Source organism: Astatotilapia calliptera, chromosome 14 (genome assembly GCF_964374335.1).
Source record: "Astatotilapia calliptera chromosome 14, fAstCal68.1, whole genome shotgun sequence".
NCBI lineage: Eukaryota > Metazoa > Chordata > Actinopteri > Cichliformes > Cichlidae > Astatotilapia > Astatotilapia calliptera.
This window is the reverse complement of record NC_137435.1, coordinates 16,152,861-16,175,701: the sequence shown is the minus strand read 5'-3', so window position 1 is coordinate 16,175,701 and position 22,841 is coordinate 16,152,861. Positions and strand designations below refer to the sequence as shown.

General features: G+C 41.3%; 2 protein-coding genes across 5 annotated transcripts in view; one reads left to right on the top strand and one right to left on the bottom strand.

The window, feature by feature from the left end:
* map3k10 (mitogen-activated protein kinase kinase kinase 10) overlaps positions 1 to 3,968 on the bottom strand; it is a 50,789-nt gene extending 46,821 nt beyond the window's left edge. Inside the window, exon 1 of the mRNA XM_026192107.2 lies at positions 608 to 3,968. Within this exon, the coding sequence (XP_026047892.1) occupies positions 608 to 1,604 (997 nt within the window). The 5' untranslated portion in view covers positions 1,605 to 3,968. The remainder of the gene's footprint in view (positions 1 to 607) is intronic.
* A 2,460-nt stretch (positions 3,969 to 6,428) lies between these two features.
* sipa1l3 (signal-induced proliferation-associated 1 like 3) overlaps positions 6,429 to 22,841 on the top strand; it is an 89,070-nt gene continuing 72,657 nt past the window's right edge. For 3 of the 4 annotated variants that reach the window (XR_013901431.1, XM_080288934.1, XM_026192105.2), the window contains exon 1: positions 6,429 to 6,598. The gene's annotated coding sequence lies outside the window, so the exon portion shown is untranslated. The remainder of the gene's footprint in view (positions 6,599 to 22,841) is intronic. The other variant, XM_026192106.2, reaches the window with a different exon arrangement.

The window sequence follows — 22,841 nt, the reverse complement described above, 5'->3', positions numbered from 1 at the left end:
TCCAAAATGCCATGCATACAAATTTAGGGAGGAAACAAAACCTTAGGCAAATTGATGATAATATAGTCAGCTTTTTGTTTAAAATCCTCTATTGCCAGTACTTACAACTGAATGAAGTGGAACACCTGTTTCAAACATCTCGAATAATAATAATAATAATAATAATAATAATAATAATAAATGAGCAATTCTGTGTGACTTTGTGTTAGATTAAAGTAGATTTGACCTATAACTCAAGTGTGTGTATATTAAACGGAGGAGCTAAACAGAAGAACTATGTAAGGTTGTGTGTATCCTCACTCCAGCATACACAAAGGTCAGCTTGAAGGTTGCAGTACTGCAAACAATATCTCATCATAATGTCAACATAATCTAAATAACCAGTCACCTTGAGCTGCATGATAACACAACAGCTGAGCAAACTCCTCCTGCTGATCTCACATCATAACAATTTAAAATGTTTATCCACCATTGAGTTCTGCTCTATTCTTCTGTCTCAGTACACGTACATTACATCAAAACCTTTTTTCCAACAACTACGCATTTGAAATGTGTTTTAGTATCTTTGTTTGATTACAGAGAAGATAAAAGACTTTGAAGTACTCACTATTACTCGACTTGAGGTCTCTGTGGATGATGGGTACAAACGCCTGGTTGTGCAGATAGTCCATCCCCGTTGCAATCTGGACGGCCCAGTTCACCAAAACTCTCGGGGGGACCTTCTTCCCAGCCAAGGCTCGGTTTAGAGCCCCCCCTCGAGCATACTCCATCACCAAGCACAAGTTGGGCTCCTTCAGGCAGACTCCACGGAGCGCGATAATGTTGGCGTGCCGGAGCATCCAGAACAGCCTGGCCTCCTGCCGCACGCTCTCTGCTGTGACACTGATATCCTCATCTGGGTCCTGCCTGGCAGCCTTAACGGCTACTTCCTCTCCCCGCCACACTCCTTTGTACACTTTTCCAAATCCACCAGCTCCTATCACCTCTTCCAGGAGCAGTTCTGAAAAGTCAATCTCCAACGGACAATCACCCACCCCACCTGCCACCAGTCCTCCTGAAGTCAGCTGCTGGTAATTGGGAGTGTCTCCCCTTGTGACATAGTTGCTTGGAAAGATACCCACCTTGTCCTGGATTTTGCCCGTCCACCAGCCCTCGTCTCCAGACACCTTAGAGTCCTTGGAGAGAACCTCAAGAAGGTCCCCACGCCGCAGGGTTAACTCTTCATCAGCTGTGGCCTCATAGTCAAACACTGCCGTCCAGTAAGGGTTGTTTGCCCCACCTCGATGACCAGAGTGGGAGTCTGGGGAGCCAGAGGAGGAGATGGTGGAGGAGTTCCAGCTGCTACCATTCTCCACCTGCACGACTGGGGCAGGAAACATTGGTGGCGCAGGGGTCATGTTTGGGGGCATGGAAGAGGAAGAGGTAGTAGAGGAAGGGGGCCCAGGGGGAATGAGGCAAGGGGGAGGGGGTGAGCAACAGCCCCCACAGCTGGTGCAGGACAGGGGGGCCGCTGTGCTGCTCGCTCTGCTGTATGGGTTCATGGCAGCCTGACTGCTGTTTGACACTGTTGGCCTGCCCTCGAACAACTCAGGCACAAAATCCATACAGGGCCCATTGACTGAGATGAGCTGCCCTCGACCACCGGAGGAGGGGTGAGGGGAATCAGTGGGTCAGAGAGCAGCGACTGCTCTCCCCCATCACCACATATCGCTGCTGAAACTGTGCCAAATCCTAAATCCTGTCACCGGCTGCTGCTGTGCTGTTGGCACAAAGTGTGGAAGTAACATGAATTCCCAAAGGCAAGTTTATTCAGGGATAACGTACATTACGTCAAACAGAATGGATCCTAACCCCATGCCCCAGAAAACTGATTGTTTTCAAAACTGTCTTGTGAAAAAAAGAAGAAGAAGAAGCTGGCTCAGGAGAGCATATTTATCTGTGAAGGAGCATAATCAGAGAGATGCCTTCAGGGGTCCTGATCAGCTAATAAGCTGTGAATTAAATCCATCCAGTAAAAATCCAGCATTTACAATCTGAGCTCATAATTTTGTTAGAATTTTGATTTATTTGCCCGAATGACCTCTGATGGTTGCCAGACATGTTCCTTGTATAGACTCTTAGGCAAACTGCTGTGGGTGTACGAGCTGAGTGAAATCCTCTGCGCAGAGGTCCTCATTATTTCTCATCCAGCCCCGTATAGATGCACCTCCACTGCCTGCCATCTCCATGAATATAGGCTGTTTTCTCTTCTGTGTTTGGGAATATCCGCGGATATGCGCCCTACATCCAGACAAGCCGGTCCAAGCTAAATCCTACACGCATGGCCACTCAAGAGCCGGTTCAGTGTCCCTGAATAGCCTTCATCAGAAAAGCCTCGTCCATTTTAAGACAGCTGGGCAATTAGTGAAATGAGCCGGCGGCTGGGCGACAGGTAGTCAATACAGAGCTGAGAAAGTGGCACCATGTTCAGCATCCAGCCAAGTCTGAGCATAACAAACCCGCCTCCGTCTCTGTGCAGCGGCCTGATTTAATCGCCTCTGCTGGGCTGCATTGGTGATGGTGACGAGCGTCGGTTTGGACAAGAAATTCTTCCTCACTGGTGACGGGAAAGAAATGCCAGCGTTTATCATTATCCCGTTGCCCTGTTACCGCGCACGATCGCCGAATCTATAGCGGCGTAAGGAAGGTGTGAGCTTTAAATGTCCGCCACTTCTTCAGCGGAGACGGAAACCGTCACATAAGGTTTGCATGGAGGCATTGCGGTATAACAGCTCTACAGGCTATCCGAGGACGAGATGAACAAATCCACTGTCTCCATTTTTCCTCTATCAAGACACATCTGTATCCCACTAATATTAATGATCATAATAATAACAATAATAAAATCCTGTGTGTAAAATGGTGCAGCGTATCCAGGTGCCTCTCGCGTGTTCCGCCTTAAAATGGCTTAATTTTAATACGTAAACAATTACTGTAACCTAACCTGGAAAGTGAAGCCAGCAACATCCACTGACATCGTCGCATGGGCGTACGGTTTACATCCAAGTAAAGGGGCCCATCGAGGTCCTCACAATTTGGCGTCAGATTGACAAAGCGCTCAGGGAGTCTGCGTTCAGCCAGCTGTCTGGAGCTCCACTGTATTCAAAAAGGCTTTTCTCTCTTCCCCCTCTACACACACACACCAAACAGACAAAATATTTCGAGCTCCGAGCTGTCAGTCTGCGGGCTGACTTTGCATTCAAATATGCCGGAGTGCCGTTCACGTACGCTGAAGCGAGCGCTTCCCCCGTCACCGATTCTCTAATCATAGGGATGGCTGCAGCAGGTAACAGGTCCACGCCCGCGATCCCATCGCCTGTGCGCAGATCAGGGTGACGCTCACTGTGCAGGGCGGAGAGTGTAAGACACCGCAGTCTGTTGGAACGGGACTGGACTGTGTTGGTGTGCAAGTGCACCCTGGGTAATGTAGTGTTTGCGTGCTCTCCAGCTGACCTACATCATTCTGGCGGCTGATATAACTAAATAATTAACATTATTACAATCATCGGGAAACGGCTGGCTGTACAGTACATTATTAGCATTATCCTTTAATATACTGTGGCCTACTGTCCACTTAAAACAACCAGATTACAATTCAAATAATGTAAAATATTATATATTATAATATAATGCAATAATAAGATTTTGGAGCTGAAAATAGGGAAGGATATTTTTAGGCTCTAGTTGATAACACGACACAAAAGAGGCATTTTAACCCAACTGGTAGCCCCCTGATTCCCATTGTCCTGCTCCATTGCTTTTAATGTGTGATTTTTAAGCACCAGTGGCAGCTGGTATTTGTCTCATAGGCCATAAAATCACGGATTATAAAGCATTACTTATTTTATTTAGCCTATTAAAATTCAGAAAGCAGTAGCTGAAGGTCTTTTTATTTGATCTAAAAATAAGACCAGAATAGCAGTACAATGCAAAAAAGAAAAAGCAATAAAATAATGTCTTTTTAAACAATAGTGTTCACGCCCATTAATTGTTGAGCTATACTGACCCCTGGTGCGCAGTTAGTGAAACAGAAAGTCTTGAATGGAGTGTCTTATTCAGAAGGGGATCAAACTCTCTAGTCCATCTTTCTTCAAGTTCTTTCTCCCCACTTCTTTTATTACTCTCCACCCTTCATTGCCGCTTTGAATTCAAGGCGTGGTGTCCTTGCCATCCTTTTAGCAACACCCTCCTGTGCGTCAAACTCCACTCTTTATCAGTGCTTAGGTTGCATGCTGTGGTTTATTCTTACATCTTATTAGAAGGTTTTTTTTTTTTTGTCACATTATATATTTGACTTGCTGGAAAATTCACATCCTATATTTTCATTATCAACCCCGCCGACGAGGTAATGGCTCAAAAAGTTTTGGATGAATTCTGATAAAACTTTGTAGAGTGTAGAGTGGGGTCATGTTAACAGTCCATTAAAATTTGAGCTGAATCCACCAAGGTTTTCAAGGTCAACTGAAAGATTTATTCATCAAAATTGATAAAAAGCTTTATAACTTCAAAAATATGACTCCTAAAAGTCTGGTATGTCACATTTGACCTTTGACCTCTCCTTTAATAAACCAATCTGAAGGTTGGAGTGATAATATTTGCTATATATAGATATTTTTAAAACTATGTTTCTTACTGCAATTGTTTGTATTGACAAAATATAGGCACATGGAATATATGGCATATGATACACAGACATTATTAGCAATGATTTACAAAGCTCAGAGTCAGTGTTACAATACAAACACTTCATGTCATGTAACAATGCAATTCAATTAAGGAGGTGGTGGGCAAGGAGGTGGTGATTCATTTCAACAAATTACAACAACAGTCGACTCAAGGGGCTTTATATTTTACACACACACACATACATATATATATATATATATATATATATATATATATATATATATATATATATATATATATATATATACAGCTTGTTAGTCTCGGTTATGGTGGCCATAGGTATCGTCCGTAGTGCTGCATTAACATCATCTAGCAGACCTTCTGAGAGTACTTCACGTAGTCTTGGTAACCAGCTACGGGGGTCCAGGTTTCAAGCTTGGCCATGATCCTATCTTTCAGGTCAGTTCCCCTCGCACTCAACGATCCTTCTTCTATCGCACTTGGGGCTTGGTACCCAATCTCGGGTGGGGGTGATGACATCACCCTCCTGACCTGGCGTCCTGGCTCCCCCTTGCCATAGCATTTGTGTTGTACCTCGTCAATCTCTAGCTGTGAGAGCAGTCCCTTCTTTCGAATGTTGGAACACTGAGCTACTAGTTGTTTCGCCGCCATTGTGGATGTTGGGTATCGAGGATTCCATAGGTCATCATCCTATTCATGTAACCCTTCCACCAGGGTTACTTGCGTAGTAGCATTCCAACAATGCCCTATTTTCATGTCTTGCCCACCGATGCCTTATTCCAGTAGCCCACTTCTCGTCAGGGTGCCCTGGGTCCTCAACACTTGAGGCGGATCTTGCTGATCCGGGCGATGCCTTCATATCAGTCTCAAATAAAGCAGTTTTTAATGTGTGTTATTTTTGTGTTATTATCTCAAAACTTTATTTTAAGAAGTTGAAATATACAGTGAGATTTACTGTTTAAAAAAAGCTCTCTGGAAAAGAAAGAAAATCAATCAACAGTATAAATATAAAAATAAGTAAATATATCCAAATTCTTTCAAACAAATAGTTATATATCATTAACTTAGTTATTATTCATTTCAGGTTAATCGCTCAGCATTTCAAATCAGCAACCACAAGGGTGTGCTATTGGCCTATTTGTGAACTTGACATGACACTGAGTAAAAACTTATTGGGCTGTGCAGTAAAACGCTCTGTCCACAGTTTAAAAGAAACAAAATAAAACAAAATACATTTACTCAAGTACATAACAATACGGGGATATTCCATTCTGCTTCTTGATACTATTCCACCAGTTCAGATTCTGTTTTTTATTTTTTACTTTATTTTTTACTTTGTAGACTCAGATTATTCATACAACATATTATAAACAAATAAATGATAACTAAGTATTATTGGTTAGGATAAGATGGAAGTTTGTAAATGAAAGAAAAAAGGGCACCATCGTTATCTGTAACAATAGGTCTAATGTATAAGCCAATACTATAAAAATAATTTACTTGTGCTACTCTGCCTTCAAAATAACAGCGTGAATAGTTTTCGTTCATAAATAAACCGTACAAAAGCACAATAAATTAAATTAATACTTGGTGTTCTGATTATTGTACTCTACTTATTGTAATCTGATACTTGTACTCTGCAGTATTACCACTTGTATTTACTACGTGTTTCCACGGCTCCAGGAGCAGCAGCGTGCCGCCCCCTGTGTTACTATCAGTAGTTTGCGCCAGTCGGAGTTACGCATGCGCAGTGAGTGCGGGCGCAGCTTCGCCGTGGTTTCGGTTGAGAATTCTTGGCAACGTCTCACTTGGTGAACAGGCAGCAGACCGTCGGGCAACGGCTGTTTCCACAATGTCTGGAGGATTATTTTAACGGAGCTGGAAGTGAGCGGAAACCCTGGAGCAGCGAAAGGTAAGCCGTGTGTGCTCTCTTGGTTTTCACTGAGCAGTTTTGGGTGAGCAGCCGGGGATATTCAAAAGCGCTGAAAAGTGGCGAGCGAAGTGAACGTTAGTGAGCCAAAGCAAACATTGAGAGGAGAGGCAGCCGAGCCGAGCAGACCAACTTCAGTCAATGCGGAGAGCAGCCTCTTTACTACGGCTCAGTCGCGGTTCTCAGTCCCGCCAGGAGCCGTTTTCACCGGGTCCGTGCTCCACTTTGACCTCCAGCTTCTCAGCAAAGTATATACATACTCTCAAATGTGCCGCTGCACGCAAAAATTATTAAGGAGAAAATATTCCACAACCTTCGCGATCCTTAAGGGGCCAGTGCGCATGCTCATGGGGCTCTGCAGACTTCGGATTTGTAGTTTTTCGTACCTGAGTTAATCACAGTTGCGAGGGCCAAGAGAAAAACGGTAAAACTACAAGTTCCAGACAATGGGAGCTTTGTTTGGGAGCCAGCTAGTTAGCCTGGACGAGCTTTGAATTTCGAGTAGTTTTTCCTACAAACGGAAGTTGCCTTGGCTGGATATTGGATCCAGCATGAGCGGCATGGGAAATATTTTGGCTGCACCGCATATTTAAGGAGGAGGGGTGGGGAGACGAGTTCATTAGTTGTAGATGGAAGTGGTTTGTCATGAAAGGGTATGCAACACGTTTTAATTGATTGTGCTTACGCGTGTGTGTGCATGCAGACGCTCAGCTGTCAGAGGACCTGTGTGCAGGATTTGTAAGTGCATTGTAGATATGCATGCTTCTGTGTGTGTGCTTAGTCGATTGTGTGTACGCAGAATGGGAGATGATAATGCCTCAGTGTGTGTGTCATCTCCCTTTCATTGAGATCCTCCGTGTTGCTGCTGTACCCCCTCCACCCCCAAAGCCCTCAGAAAACGACACGTCGAGTATGAGGATGATGGATTTTGTCGGGCAAGAGCAGCAGAGCATGGCAGCACTGCACATATTCAAGGCATCATTTGCTGTGGTCGCCTCTCGTCTGGAACTAATGGAATAATGATTACCAGGAAAATGTGAGAATCATGTGCCAATGCCTTAACCTGGTTATCCTGTACTGCCCACTGTTTGCTGTACTATTGGGGAAATCCTGTATTTCACGTCCAGTTTAAGCGGAAATCAGGATTGGATGTTGCCTGTGCTGTTCACTGTAGTAACGACATGGTTTTCCTCATTGTAAATACAGTTTTTGATCAGTGGATGTACACCGAGCTGCAAGAGTCAGCCATTCAGTGATCTGTGTTTCCGTTGTTTTCATCCTTTCCATGGGTGTTTGGAAAGCTTGCATATTAAAAGCCAAACTAAGCACAATGGCTATTTTTGGTCAAGGAAAATATTAGGCAGTTGCTTTAGCTGGGAATCCAAAATGCATTATAGTTATCGACTGAGCAAAAGTTATGTACCCTCTTCGCAGTATAAGATAAATAGAAACTGAATGGTGAATGCAAACCTGATGAAACTGTATAATTAAAATATAGCTAACATACAATATATGGACTCAATATGTATTGGGCCACCTACACATAATACCTACAGAAGCTTTTAAATCTTTCTACAAGATTTTGGAGGATGCTGTTGGGAATTTGTCAGGTCAGACACTTCTGTGAGCAGAGGCCCCCATTCTAGTTCATCCTGAAGGTACCGTATTTTTTGGATCATAAGGCGCACTGGATTATAAGGCGCATTAAGTGGAACAAAACAGTCAGATAAGACAAACTTTACTCAACTCATTCTTCTTGCTTACGCCACTTCCGTACCACTGATTCATTAATGTTGAATTCTCTTGCAGCTGCTCTATTCCCATGTTGTTGCAGTATATTAATGACTAACCTCGTATTGTGGATGGATTATCTCAGTTGTTCTCCTGACTGACGTTTGGTCCGTTTACAGCATCCTGCCATGCGATTGCATTTGTCCCCAACCCTCAGGAACCCTCACATTAATTTCTGTTGAGCAAAAAAAAAAAAAGGTTAGCATTCATCCTCCAGCTTCACTGTGTTTCTGTTATGCTAACATAGCTGTGTCGCTAGCGATCACGTAGCGCATCATTATATACCAGCTAGCCAAATTTCAGTAACCCTACAAACGTCACTGCTTTTTAGTTTTCTGTCTTCATTTATGTTGGAAGTGATAGCAGAGCTGTATGTTTTAATTTTTTTTGGAAATCTCTCAGTCAGAACATGCTATATCATGTTTATGTGGAAACTAGCGAGCTAACTTCCTGCTTCTAACTTCTAACTCCATTAAATTTAATACATTCTGTTTTCATGGATGCCGGGATGTTAAACTTAATTGTTACACCTAGTAAAGCAGCAACGCTCATCATTTTATTAAAGATGAAAGAATTTAGACGGTTTTTAACTCTGAGTGATGCCGCAGTGCTCGCTTGACTTTGGGACCTGAAGAGGACAGACTTTTTTGGACCCAGATTACTCTGAGTCTGTGAGGCTCCTGATTACAGTAGCCATAATGCTCTGACAATCCATCAAGCAGTACGGCTTCGTAGCTTACCAAAGTCATACTAAAACATTTTTGACAGATTTTTGAGTAGGGCTGTGCAATATGACCAAAATCTCATATCCCGATATAAGACATTTATCGTCCCTACAACGATATATAGCACAAAAATTTTACATTTTCTGTAAATTCTGTGAATCTTGGGTAACTCGACTGGCGTGAAGAAACCTGGTGGCTCTTTTTTGCTCATCCGTAAACACTCTGCATACTATTTCACGTGATTCATTTTATTTTGAAGAATCTCAACAGGATCTTCAGCTTTATTGTGAAAGGTTTATGTGGAAAATAAACAAGCGGATGGAGCCACGTGATCGTTGTTGCTAACGACAACGCATAAAAGCAGTTGCTTGTCCATCCATTGTCAGAATCAGAGAGACTTTATTTATCCCCAAGGGGCAATTAAGTGTGGTTGTTTTAAATATAAGAGGGAAAGCTTTAAGAAATTATAATTAAATATTGCCTACAGTGCTGTAGGTACATCTTAGCTGCAAACCCCTTTGAAACCCTACGCTATGCATAACCTGGCGTACACTTCTCTGGAAATTTAACTGGATATTGAATTGATGCAGCCCGCAACTATTGACTGACTGGGCTGTTCATTACAGCTGATTCGTCTTATGTATTTCCGCCTACTTTTTAGCCTTAGTTTTTGAATTTATCATTGAGACGATAACAGTCATAGCCTCAATATAAGAACTCATGCATGTCAGTAAGTTCTTGAAGGGAAATTGGCAAACCTATGGGAGTGGATTTGAGGAGATGTACAAAGAAGTGGAAAAACTTGAGGGATAAATGTTTGCCTCTGGGAAGAAAAAAAAATACCCACATTAAAGAGAAGGGACCCAGGAGGGGAAAACAAGCCAGAAGTTTATTTGTTTCTATTGTGGCATGTATAAAACACTGGGGACGTGACCAGATGCGCAAGCATGCTGGCAACAGCACTGGCCACTTACGTAGGTTACATCGTAGGCTCTGTAAAGATTCAAATCAACTGTCAAAGTGTTTGCGTTGAAGTTATGATCTTAATGCCAGAGGGGGTGTGAAACTCATTGAGTCAGCAGAGAGTTGGTGATTTTCACACACTATGCTTCTTAGCACTCTGTGACCCCACTCTGTAACTGTCAACTGTGGTTGCCACTTTGTGGCTGAGTTGCTGTGGTTCCTAATCACTTCCACTTTGTAATACTGCTTAAAGGTGGCCATGGAATATTTATACTTGGTTTCATTTTTCTCCAGATGGGTGAAGTTGTGTTAAAAAAATTGCATTAACGACCTTCAGTCTTATTTTAGAATTATTTGTATATCCGCCTGTTTGGGAGATGTGTATTCTTTCAAATGCAAAAACTGTGACACCAAATGTTCTTGATGAGCTGCTTAAGGGACCTTTTATGAACCTGTATACAGGGGGATGCAGCCACTGGTGTGAACTGACCCTTTTCATGTGCCAGAGTAGTAACTTGATAATGATGTCTCTGTTCTGTGAACATGCCTCAGTAATAACTTTACAATATGAGGGGGATGAGGAAGCTAAAGTGAATTAGCAACTTTTAGCTAAAGCTGTGTTGTTGTTGTTTTGTTTGGGGTTTTTTGTAAGGAAAGAGATTTTTCAGAAAAAAGGCTGTTGAAGTTTGTTGTCTTGGAGCTGAAAATCGTTGTAGTTTAAAGTTACAGTCATTAGTGTTTTGGGGTTATTTGATAGGGGGGAAAGTGATACTCTGAAATATCCATGTATTAATTATGTCTTCCAATAACAGCATTCTCATAAGCTTATGCTTATGAGGAAGCTGCCTTGTTGAATACAGTGGTGTAGATAGACATTGTCGTTCTGCCTAACGGCGTTATATGTATGTAGCTACAGAGCAACTACATGCATAATATGCTCAATATTGTCAGCAGATGCAACACTCCATCACCAGAAATCTGACAACGAGCCAACTAAACAACAACAGCTGTATGCAAGCTGCATTTTGCATACAGCATTAACTGTTTAAACTTCACCTTTCCTATCAAAATATGTTGATACAGCTGTAAGAATTCATGTGTTTCACCTGCATGCATTTTATCTAAAATACGTTTCGCTGAGTGTGACATGGGCTTGGAAAGTCTTGTATGGTCTTTTGGGTCTATCTAAGCATGTTTTTGTTTCTCTTAAAGCAATGATATCATGTTAATTTGTGTTGACCTCATAACCCATGACCCATGTAGGATTGTTGCAAAGCGCCTACAGGAGTCAGTTTGTAGCAGATAACTCTTGCTTTCAGTCTGTGATCTTTTAAGACATCCTATATTTTCTGCTACATATTTTTGGTGTTTCATTGCATGCAGCTGCAGGAACAAAGACTGCTGTCTTCAAAGGGAGGTGAATGTGGGCCACCTGAGTTATTTCGCCTGTAAACATTTTGTTGAATCACAGCATTCTATCTTGGCAGAGGTGACTCATCAGTTGTTGATTTTCCCCTTTTCCTTTTTTTCTTGACAAAGATTTCAAGGAACGTACTCATGGCCATGCAGTCGTGGTCATCTGTGGGAGGAACAAAGCAATCTTTCCAAGATCGTGATTTATTTTTTTTTATTTTTTTAACACCAGTAAAAGCTGCGTTTTGGCATCAGCAATGGTTGTAGCTCTCTTTCCTAGCCGCGACACCTTGGCCGTCCTCCTGCCGTTTGTAATTTTAGAACGCAAAATCTCTTGCCAGGTTTCTTTTTAATCCTTCAAGGCGTCTTAGTTAAATAGAGGTTAATAGAAGTGAATAACTGTGTGTGCTCACTGTGTACATGACATCCATCACAATCACTGGGTGTATCCTGATAGGTCACAGAGAGGGAGCACAAACCTTGAGGCTATGGATGCCATCTGGTCTAAGTCAGGTTCCACAGTGATGCTGCATATGTGCATAAGTTTGTGTTTAAAGTGGGTCTTTAACTAGAACTCGGGCTAGCTACTGTCTTCTGTTCTTTATTGGAGTGTATTTCAAATTGCATTCTGTGTTTGTTGCTGGCTCATAGTCTTTTTATAGCCTTTATAAACCGACACTGTGACACAGGTTAAACCAGTGCTGGCAGTTAATCTGAATGGATCTGCGCACGTCAGCACACCTGACATCACAGCCTCCACCCAGCTTGCGGTGAGGGCATTAATTGACTGTGATCAACAGGTGGTTTTACCGAAGGTGTAGTTTTGTGTGTGTGTGTGTGTGTGTGTTTGGTGATGATTTCTTATTTTTGAAATAATAAACCTTCCAGATAAAACAATTTGTACATCAACTCTTTTTCCATCAAAAAAGTGCATTTCTTTCACCATTTATTCAGGACATCTACTAATCTGAAGGTCGGTGGTCCGATTTCTAGCTCTTCTAGTCTGCTTGCCAAAGTATCCTTGGCTCTGAGTCTCTCTTGATTCACGCATCAAGAGAAACTCTTGAGTTTCTCTTGATGCGTGAATGTATGTGACTGTTGGATAGAAAGGACTTAGACATGTATGTGAATACATGTTGTATAAAGGTTCTTTGCGTGCTGAAGTATAAAAGCATTATACAAGAACCAGTTCATTTACCATTTGCCAGGGCTTGTCATGGTCATTTTTATCATCTCGGTAAAAACCCTTGAACAGTGTTACTGGACTTTTATCATGGTGTTTTTCAAGCCTGAAGGTTTGTTTCTGCTCCTAAAGTTAATTTTCATTTAAATACTATTCATTTTCTGGCAGAAGTTAAACATTACAATTAATGTACTGTAAAACGTTATGCGGTTGTATGTCAGATAAATAACATGGGTATATGTTATAAAATTATATCCTAATTCAGATTAGGGCTGCCACGATTAGTCGACTAGTCATGATTTCGTCGACTATCAAAATCGTCGACGACTGATTTAATAGTCGACGCGTCGTTTGAAGCTTTGTACAATCACAAAAGCCGCAGGAATAAGTACTAGGATTTAAGAGTGTAATAACGGACTGAAACAGGAGATGGCAGCACTGAATGTACAAGGATGCCAGCTGCCGTTAAACCCCGAAGAAGAAGTAGCAGCTCTGTCCCAGAATTCATAGCGCAGCCCAGCTCAGTTTCCAACAATGGCAGCAGCTACTTAGTTTTAATGTTACTCTTATTATTCTTTCTGGGTCACAAAATAAACGTTCAACATATTTTCAGGCGAGAATGTAGCTGTGTAAATCTCAAATATCTGCTCAGTTTATCAAGACACCACATATTTTCAAAAGCGCTCCGACATTTTCGGAGACATCTGTTACCCACTAGCTCGATAGCTAGCCGGGGGCAAGGCTCACTAGAGCCGGTGAGAACACCGGACTCCCAGCAAATCGTTTTCAAACCCACTGCCGTCTTTCGCTACTCAGGTTAAACATGATATATGAGTCACTTAGATAACTTAAAAATGTTATTGTTTGGCTTTTTTCAGTATTTTATTTGTTCCTGAGTAAATCTGTTTGGCTGAGATTAAAGTTATAGTTTTTACACAGCTGAATAAACGTCAAGCAGACAACTGATTATCAGAAGTGTGAGATGCTCGAGAATATACTCCGGTGTCCCGTTATATTATAGATAGCAAGGAGTTTATTAAATTTCACCGAAACAATCTGCAAATTTGCTAAATCTGCTAAAATTTAATAAACTATCATCTTGTCTTTATTTTTAGTTAGCACATACCTTAAACACATAAAGCTGTAAGCTAATGATAGTTATATAAGAGCAGATGCACGCTGGTGCAATAAGCTGTAGGTTTTATGTCCAATGGATGATGATCCGATTAGTCGACTAATCGCAAAAATAATCGGTGACTAGTCGACTATCAAAATAATCGTTTGTGGCAGCCCTAATTCAGATCAGTCAAAAGTTTTAAGTGTCACAGAACAATGCAAACAAAATAAAAGGCTAAATTCTTTGGTTACTTAAAAATGAATAATGTAATATAATACCAAACAAAATCTCCAAAAAACTTCCTCTATACAATGTCTTTTCTTCTGCATAGATTCAAAATATTTTACTTTGTTGGGAAACAACCCACAAATAAATGGCCAATACACATATATGTGTATATATCCTCAACACAAATGCTAGAAACTTTTAAATGTAAGCAAAGGAAAACTTGAACAAAGCCAATATTTACTCAGTTGTAGTCCACGTTTTCTCCAATGAAGAAAGAAAAGAGAAAAAGCACAAGAAGTGCAGTTAATAGGGGTGCAACGATACACAAAATTCACGGTTCGGTTCGATTCGATACTTTGGTGTCACGGTTCGATATTTTTTCGATACAGAAAAAATGTTCATGCCTTTTTAATTTGTCATTTATTAAAATTATAAATATATATTTTAACTCAAAAGTACAGTTTTTAAATTTAACCCTAACCCTTGTGCGTGTTTTTTTATTTTGACAGCGAATGCGCACCTGCGGACCACTTATGTGCAGCCCTGGTTATTTCGCTTGTCATATTGCAGCCACAGAAATTCTTTTGTCCATGAAACCATAAAGCTGCACTTTCTTTTTGCCTTATAGTCTGATTTGTCATAACTTCTCCGTTTTGTGGTAAGCTTTTCTTTGGCTGTCACTTCTTCACCCTGACCTGTCTTATTTGGCTCAGCAGAACTAAAATATATATCTGTCTGTGAAGGTTCTCAGTCATCCAGGTCATCGTAGTCAAATATAAATCCTGCTGCTTTTACACACGCACTCACATAAGCTCAGCGATTCTCTGCGCGATCAACCTCTCACATGTTTAAGCTTGCTGCGGGAGATTTCACTTGTCATGTTTGCATAGTAAGCTAACGATTAATAAGACGATGTCAGAGGAATTGGTGCACAAATTATCATCACTCACAGATCAGTGCTGTCGCTCTCTATACACAGTTCGCACGATTGCAAAGTGAAAGCAAAAAAACAAGCGCAAATTCAAACGCGATTTCAATATGTCACATATTGACAGTGGCTCACCGATGCCAATGACATAATTACCCAGCTACATTTCTGAAAGAATGCAAAAGCATTGACATATATTTTTCCTTCCTACAATAGCCCGACGGGCAGGGAAGAGATAGATTTTGGTAGCCCGACTGAAAAAATCGCTAGCCCCAGGACGTCAGGCTAGCGATATTGCAAGCCCTGTATCTGATTGAGGAATCATGCATCTTTGGAAAAGAGAGTTTATTACAGAGAAATGTCTCTTTCCAAAATAAAAGCTATACTATCCGCTTCTTCTGGGCTATATTCTCAGCAGCATAAGGAGAATCATGTGCTAACAGCTGTCTAAATGACTCGGCTAAAGTTAGTAGCATGCTTGTTGTTTTTGTCTTTGCACTAGGATGATGTCGGCGTAAATGTGCAGTCATATTCGTTGTGTTCCCACTAGTGCTTTCAGGTTAATCTCGTTGAAATGACCTTAACGCCACAACACGGCAAATCTCCGTTAACGAGCTACCGCGGATCGCCCCGTGCATGGGGCTAGACGGCCAACACGTTAACGAGCTAACTGCGCTAACACACTAGTTCCCACCCATGTAATTGAGCATTGCATGGCACATCCAACATACTGTTTTACTTTAGTCCATGACTCGCTTACCTTCAGGGTCATACGTCACATGAAAACCAAAATACTCCAAACGCCAGATCTGAATGAGGGTGGGGGAGGTGCCCTGCGCTCTTCCTTCTGACTCTGCTGTCTGTGTTGAGCGCTCAGTGGATCTGCGCTCGACAGTGCAGCCTAGGCGGAGTAGTCGAACGCAGATTCACTGAGCGCTCAACACAGACAGCATCGTCAGAAGGAAAGTTGATAAAATAAGTTACAAATGTTGTATTGTTCGATACATATGCGTACCGAACCGAAAGCACTGTATCGAACGGTTCAATATCGATACGAATATCGTTGCACCCCTAGCAGTTAAGTGTGCAGTGAGGGTCATATGGATAGTATGTGCAGCTAGACCACAAATCCAATGTGGTATCGAGCTGTCATAAGATGAGCGGCAGTGTTCAACCTGACAGGGGTCTGGCCTGCTATAAAGCTACAGGGTTAACTCAGAAACAGGTGTCAACACTTCTCCCATTTTGCCTTCCCTGCCTGCTGCTGCTGAGGGCTGGATGCCTCATTTGTATTGGCGTAAAGCGTCTAAAAGCTGAGTTGCTCTTTTGCTCAGCGCAGCAGCAAACCGAGCGAGCCATTTAAAAAGTGTGTTTCAGAGTGCGTCTTGTCTAAAAGCACCTTTACACCCTGTATTTACTTTGTGAATCCATATATAGAAATCTCTAGGCTTTTTGCCATTGCTCTATATCCTCTGTAGTGTTTTCAACAAGCAACCATCAATTTCATTTTTGTTTACACTGCATGCAAATAAGTTGAAATGTCTCGACAGAGATTGTTTTAATCTTTATGTACCTGCATCCACCTTGTGGATGCAGGTACATGGGGATTGGGGGTGTGTGTGGAAGGAAAGTGCAGTCAATTAAAATACAGTTAGATTTAATTAAAGGTAGAATACAGTTGCAGAGCAGTAATCTGTAACATACAGATGTGTGTACATATAAGGTAGAATAGTAAGAGGCAATAAGAGAGAGAGGAGGACAGAAATGTAGAGGTATTGTGTGGGTGTAATAAGTGTGAGTTCAACAGAAAGGACAGAAAATTGCATTTCATTTGATAATGATGTAATGTAGTGTAGTTTTATGAGCAGTCAGCATGAACATGTTTTTGTCTAACTGAAAATATATTTCTGTATACATGAATGTATATATATCATTTTATATACATGTAGATTGGACTCAGCAGCATCTTTGTGTATGCAACAAGCTCTTGTTTGCAAACCTAATGAAAGTTGTTTAGATACTGTGCATAAACACATGCTGAATGGTTGTTCTGTGTTAGAGTTCAGGTGTACAGTTTAATATCAAATAGCATTAGATGAGTGACAGCATTACAGCCCACCCCCCTCCACTCTCTTTGATGTATTTTCCCTCAAGGGTTTTGTCCATAAGTCAGCATTCATGATGGTATCAGGAGGCCAGAGATTTACAGAGGGAGGTGCACATGAAATGAGTCTCTGCTTTATGGCCTCTTGTGCAGTGATAAAACATCTTCTAGGAAGGCAGCTGATCTGTGAAAACTGCCTCCTCTTTTTTTTCTCATTCCCTCAGTGGTCAAATTCTCTTAAGGTGTTGTTTACCCATCTGTGTCTTCTTGTCAGAGAAGAGAATGAATCAGATAATCACAGGCCTGGGTGTAAATATATGAGATGTGCCACTTTCTTTCTTTAAAAGAGGTCTTTTTAGCAGCACAGGCTATGTCCTAGGCTCCATCTTTCTCCTCTGAATGTGTTTGACTCGGGTAAATATAGCCTGTTGGTTTTAGCTCGAGGATAAACCCAGATGTTGAGGAGGCCTGTCTTGCCACAGGTTGGCCTGCGTCCGCTTCGTGGTCATCGTTGGTAACAGAGGGGAGAGTGAGAGAATGAAAGAGAGAGAGAGAGAGAGAACCACATCGTCCATCCACAAAACACTTAAATAGTGTTACTGACTTAACTCTCAGCTTGTGACAGGGTTAAAGCAGATCCACTGGCTACAAAGGCATTTAGACAACCTGATAAAGTGCTGTACATAAAGAGTGATTTTCACAAGACTGTGTAATGCAGTCCATTCGGTAATTTAAAGTGAAGGCCACGCTACAGATTTATAAATGGATATCTACTCCAGAAGAGTCTGTACTTAGCCCTGACAGGCAGTGAGTTTAAATATGAACACTTAGATCTGTCCTTTTTGAAACAGAGAAGGACTAAGATTTACATGAGTGTTAGAAAACTGGATTCAATTTTTTGAGGATTATCCGAATTCTTACATTAAATCTGAGCGCATGAAAAATAGGAATAGCTTCACCAATTGGCTATAGACTTGCTTTATCCCTGAACAGCACTGAATGTCCTCACCTTTATGACATTAAGAGCTCTCAGCTGTTACTCCTTCTCCTCCCTTTCCTTTGTAAAGTCTCTCTCTGCCCTCTCTTTAAAACACGAATGAGGATGGTGAGTGATGCTGATGACGATGCTAGAAGCACAGTTCATTCAATTGATCTCTAGGGAAAAGACTTTGTTCCAGAGACTTCCAAAGCGTTCAAATACTTGCTCGTTAATATGAAATGCCACGGAGGTGAAAGGGACAGCAGACACTTTTCTCTATAATGTCTTCATTTCAAGGTAGCCATGTCTAGAGCGTTAAGACAACGAGTATGTTGTTACACCTGCTTCTTATCTGTTCTTAACTGAGCCATCACATGTGGAGATGACAGGTGGCGTCTGCGTCTGCGTGTGTGTGTATGATTCCACAAAAAGCTCTATTGTATTTAGCATGCCAGAAATGTGCTGGAAACAGGAAATCCTGCACGACGGGATAAAGAAACAGCTGATTGTGTCTCCGTCTGTTATTAATGTAGTGAGACAGAGTGAATTAACCCCATGCGCTTGACATACACACGAGCTTGACCATCAAACACCCGTCAGGTCATAGGTTCACTTGCTGTCTGTTTTAGGGTGGGGATATACCCTCTTTTGGATGCATGCGTGGCCAACTTGCACACACTAGGGACGAGTAGTTGTTGTTGTTGTTGTTGTTACTTTTTAAGCCAACCTAGAAAAAGCATAGATCTTTGGTGATTTGTATTGTTGTGACACACAGTTTAAACAATTTGGATAGTACCCCTCCATAAGGTTGCAGATTACAGCAACAATCATAATCATGACTACTGTGTTCAATATTGTTAATAAAAGTTTTTCTTTTATTTCTTAATTTAATAAACATGCAGCTGATTTTCCCATAGAAATTCATGCTTTAAACTTTTCCTTAAATTTAATTAAAATGGAAAACAAATATATTTAAATAAAGAAGTGAAGCCCATTTCACAAAGGCACCAGCTTGAGCTTTGCTAAGATGTTGCTGCAGAGAGTCCTCTTCTGTTATCACAAGATGTTACATTTTAAAGTTTCAGTAATATCAATGATAATGTCTATGGTGCAGACGGACATTAAGAAAGGACCACACAGCTGTCGAGTGACAGAGAGCTGAAATTTACAGCCAAGTATTGGATGCCACCAAATACGGGCTGACTTAGGGGCCTTGGAGACACAAGCAGCTGCAAACACCTGAAAATCCTTTCCAAGGTTCCCTTGTCGCTGCAGTTGGTTGGTTGCTAGTGGTCATTCCACGTTCAAGCCTAGATGACCCTCTAACCAATTTGCCGTGCTGTCAATCAACCAAATGCGAGACTGTGTCATGATGCTGACCATCATTGCTGCCATTACTGTACAGTCACTGAATTTATTTCACTTTACATTGACTCTCGTTGCAACGCTAATGCTATTCATGTCCTGTTTGGGTGCCTTTAAACAAACTTTCACTTCACCTTTCCTTCATCCTGTCCTACCTACTAAAAGTTCTGTTTTAGTTGTATTGGCTCAAGCTGAAAATGATGTGTGAGTTTGGTCTTTTACAAAGCAAAAAATAAATAAATGAATGCATCTTTTATGAAAAAAAGGGATGTGCTTTATTTATAACAAGTAACCAAACAGAAGCTTCTTGGTGAAATGAACGCAAGAGTAATTATTTTGTCCTGATGATCTCATTTCAATAAGTCACAATCTTTTAATTTTATTTTAATAAGTTAGTGGCCCAGTCCCACGCCTGCATTCTCACAGATGCAGAACTTGTTACAGTGGCATTACTCCGGACTAGAGTAAGATCAGCTCTGGATTTTTGCTTCAGTTTTCACCCATCTGTTTTTTAGTCTTACAGTTTGAAACTCAACACTAACAACCGAGTGTTTGAAATCAGCAATCAAAAATGGTAATGCAAAAGAGGAAGTATAAAAGCCCTTCATCTCAGTAAATTGTCTGAATCACAAAGTCAACAAAAGGCTGTCGTGTTCCAGGCAATTATGTCCCAACAATGAGTCAGTTCTTCTTTGTTACATGGATGTGTGAATGACCACATTTTGGCCTCTTTGTAGCCTCCAGGAACCTCTGGTGGGAAAATTCGATCTGTACTTTCTTTGAAGGTGTTCATCAGCCTTTTTACTACTTCTCCTTCTGTGCTGCCAGCTGGAAGTTGAGCTGCTGGACAGGAAGTGAGTGTATTCTGAGGAGGACGCAAGTGTGTGGTGAATATGAGTGTTGCTGTGAATCAGCCGTTAGGCATCAGGGAGAGAAATGGTCTTACCCTGTGATCCGTCATCATGATAAATGACCAGTTCACAGGGTATGAGTCTAAACATTCATTTCAGAAAGAGGCCGTGGAGTTGTCTGTGGCATGCAGCTGCAATCCTGGAGACTCACCCTGCCCTTTCATTGTTAGGATAGTTTAAGATTGGATCATCCTGGTTTCCGGAGAGGAACAAGGCTGCTTCCAAATTCTCCAAACAGCATCAGGAAACATGTAGAGAGATTTGAATGTTTCCTCATTCCTCTGTCACACAGGATGTTTTTCTTTTAGTGACCAGCATGTCCTTTTAAAACAGAGACAGCAGATCACACACACACACACACCCACACCCACAGGATCTCGCGCATGTATAGGAATAGGTGGATGAGGTGGGGATTGTTTAAGTTGTTTTATTTTTTGTTTTTTATTTGAAATATTTCATGAAACATCAACAGTAACATGGTATATTCCCCTGGCATTTTGTGGCATGTGTGACGAGAAACTTGCATAAATTTACAAACATGCATATATACACACTGTTGTACATACATGTGGTCTCTCCCACTGTCAGTTTTTTCGCAGCTCAGGTCTCAGGCTGTTGCTGCTCACTGTGGTGCCATTGTTTTAATGCTAATTGAGTATAGCGCGCGGTCATTCCATGGATGCCTCTTGTCCCACTTTATTATGGTACTGTATCAAAATGTGCATTTTTTCCCCCCTCCTTATTTCAAAATCAGATTTGGTGCTGTGATGGAGGTTATTTAGTTCATTGGTCTACACAGCTCAGACAGTGTATGGTATGATAATGTGTTTATGTCATTGCTACAGCAGGGCAGACAATATATTTAGTCTGCTGTGTGAGGGGGAATTTCTTGCAAACATACAGTATATTTCTGTAACTCTCGGGCGCCTTTTGTTGTCTTGAGTATTCATTATGTGTATGTGTATGCATCTTTAAAAATGTATATTTGTAGTCAACAATCAACTTATGTTGATAGGCTGCCATTTCCAAAGGCATCTTTTTAGACACTAATGTGTTTGTTAGATTTCTGCTTATTAAGCTCCATCTAGTTTATTTCCAATATAAACCAGCAGATTTTTTTTATTTTTTTTACAGTAAGTAACATATTTGATAAAACCATGTAATATTTTATATTTACGACTAGAGGATGTAGGTAAAAAGTAGACATTGATATGTAATAACTTGTTTTGATAAGCCACTGATCCTACGTGGTGATATGACCCTGGGAATGTTGTCCCAGCATTTGCTTTTTGAAGGTCTCTCCAGGGAATAATCAGAAAACAGACCCAGCATCCAGGGCAACAAATCTAGTTTCTGTTTCTCTACTCCAGTTTTGCTATTGAAATAATGATGTATCTCATGATGTTGATGCTCAAATTTGGTTTTGGAAAAAATCTCTTTGACACCTCCCCCTCCACGTACTTGTGACATCTAGACTGATGTGTGCGCATTGCTTTGGTACCACAAGTCAAACTGACCTGTCCATGGTGGACAGTGAACAACAGTTAATTTTACTGAAACGTAGCTGGTCCCGACTCTTGAATTTACTCAAAATTATGTAGCTTCCACTGGCAGAATGAGCAAACTAGACACAATAGCAGCCTATTACACTGAGATTCACAAAGATGATCCTTATGCTAATCAGTGTACTTGTTTACAATGCATATTACAACCTAAAAGTGCAGTGTCTACGTTGCGGCATAGGATATAGAGCCCTGCCATAGATTTAATGCAGTACCATAAATCATGCATAACTGTGGTCACACGCTTTAAACAAGCCTCTTATAAACTCTTTTCAGGTGAACATAAATAGTAGTGTGGCTCCTGCTTGTGCCCTGCCCTCACACATACATCATCTTTGTCTTAGCTTTTTTTGCTGAGCCTGAACAGAGTTTTCCTGAGCCACTACATGTGGAAACTTGTATGCCTTCAAGTGCTGTTTATTCGAGTGCCCGAGTAAATTAGTAGTGTTGTAATTAGTTCTTCTGATGCCAGTCCTCGAAACACGTTCATTGTAACATGTAGCTCCCTGGCTGTTTTTAATCTTTTTCTCTCACTGCAGACTTGGCATTCAGTGCATTTAGATCATGCACTACTGTGGAAAATATTTATGTGGTCAAATTTATTTTACATTGGAGGGAAAATGTCAAAAGTGTCAGCTCTCTGCTTAATTGTTTGTTGTAGCCAAAGGCAGTGATCAATGCAGTTGTTTTTCCAGCAAACGTTAGTGCATGTAGCAGCGACAGGCTTGTTAACTGTCCCACAGGAGTCGGCCAGAGAGCAGTGGAGGGGTGAAGGAAGTGACAAAAGTTAGTATTTCTCCACACACCAGTAGAGGCTGTTATCATTGTGAGAGAGGAGACGGGTGAGCTGATAACTCAGAGGCCTGGGATGAGGGACAGACCGTGGGAGAGGCTAAAAGCAAGGTCTGTTGCAAGGAAGAAGAAAAAAGGCCCAGTTCATGTGCTTCCTTCTCCTC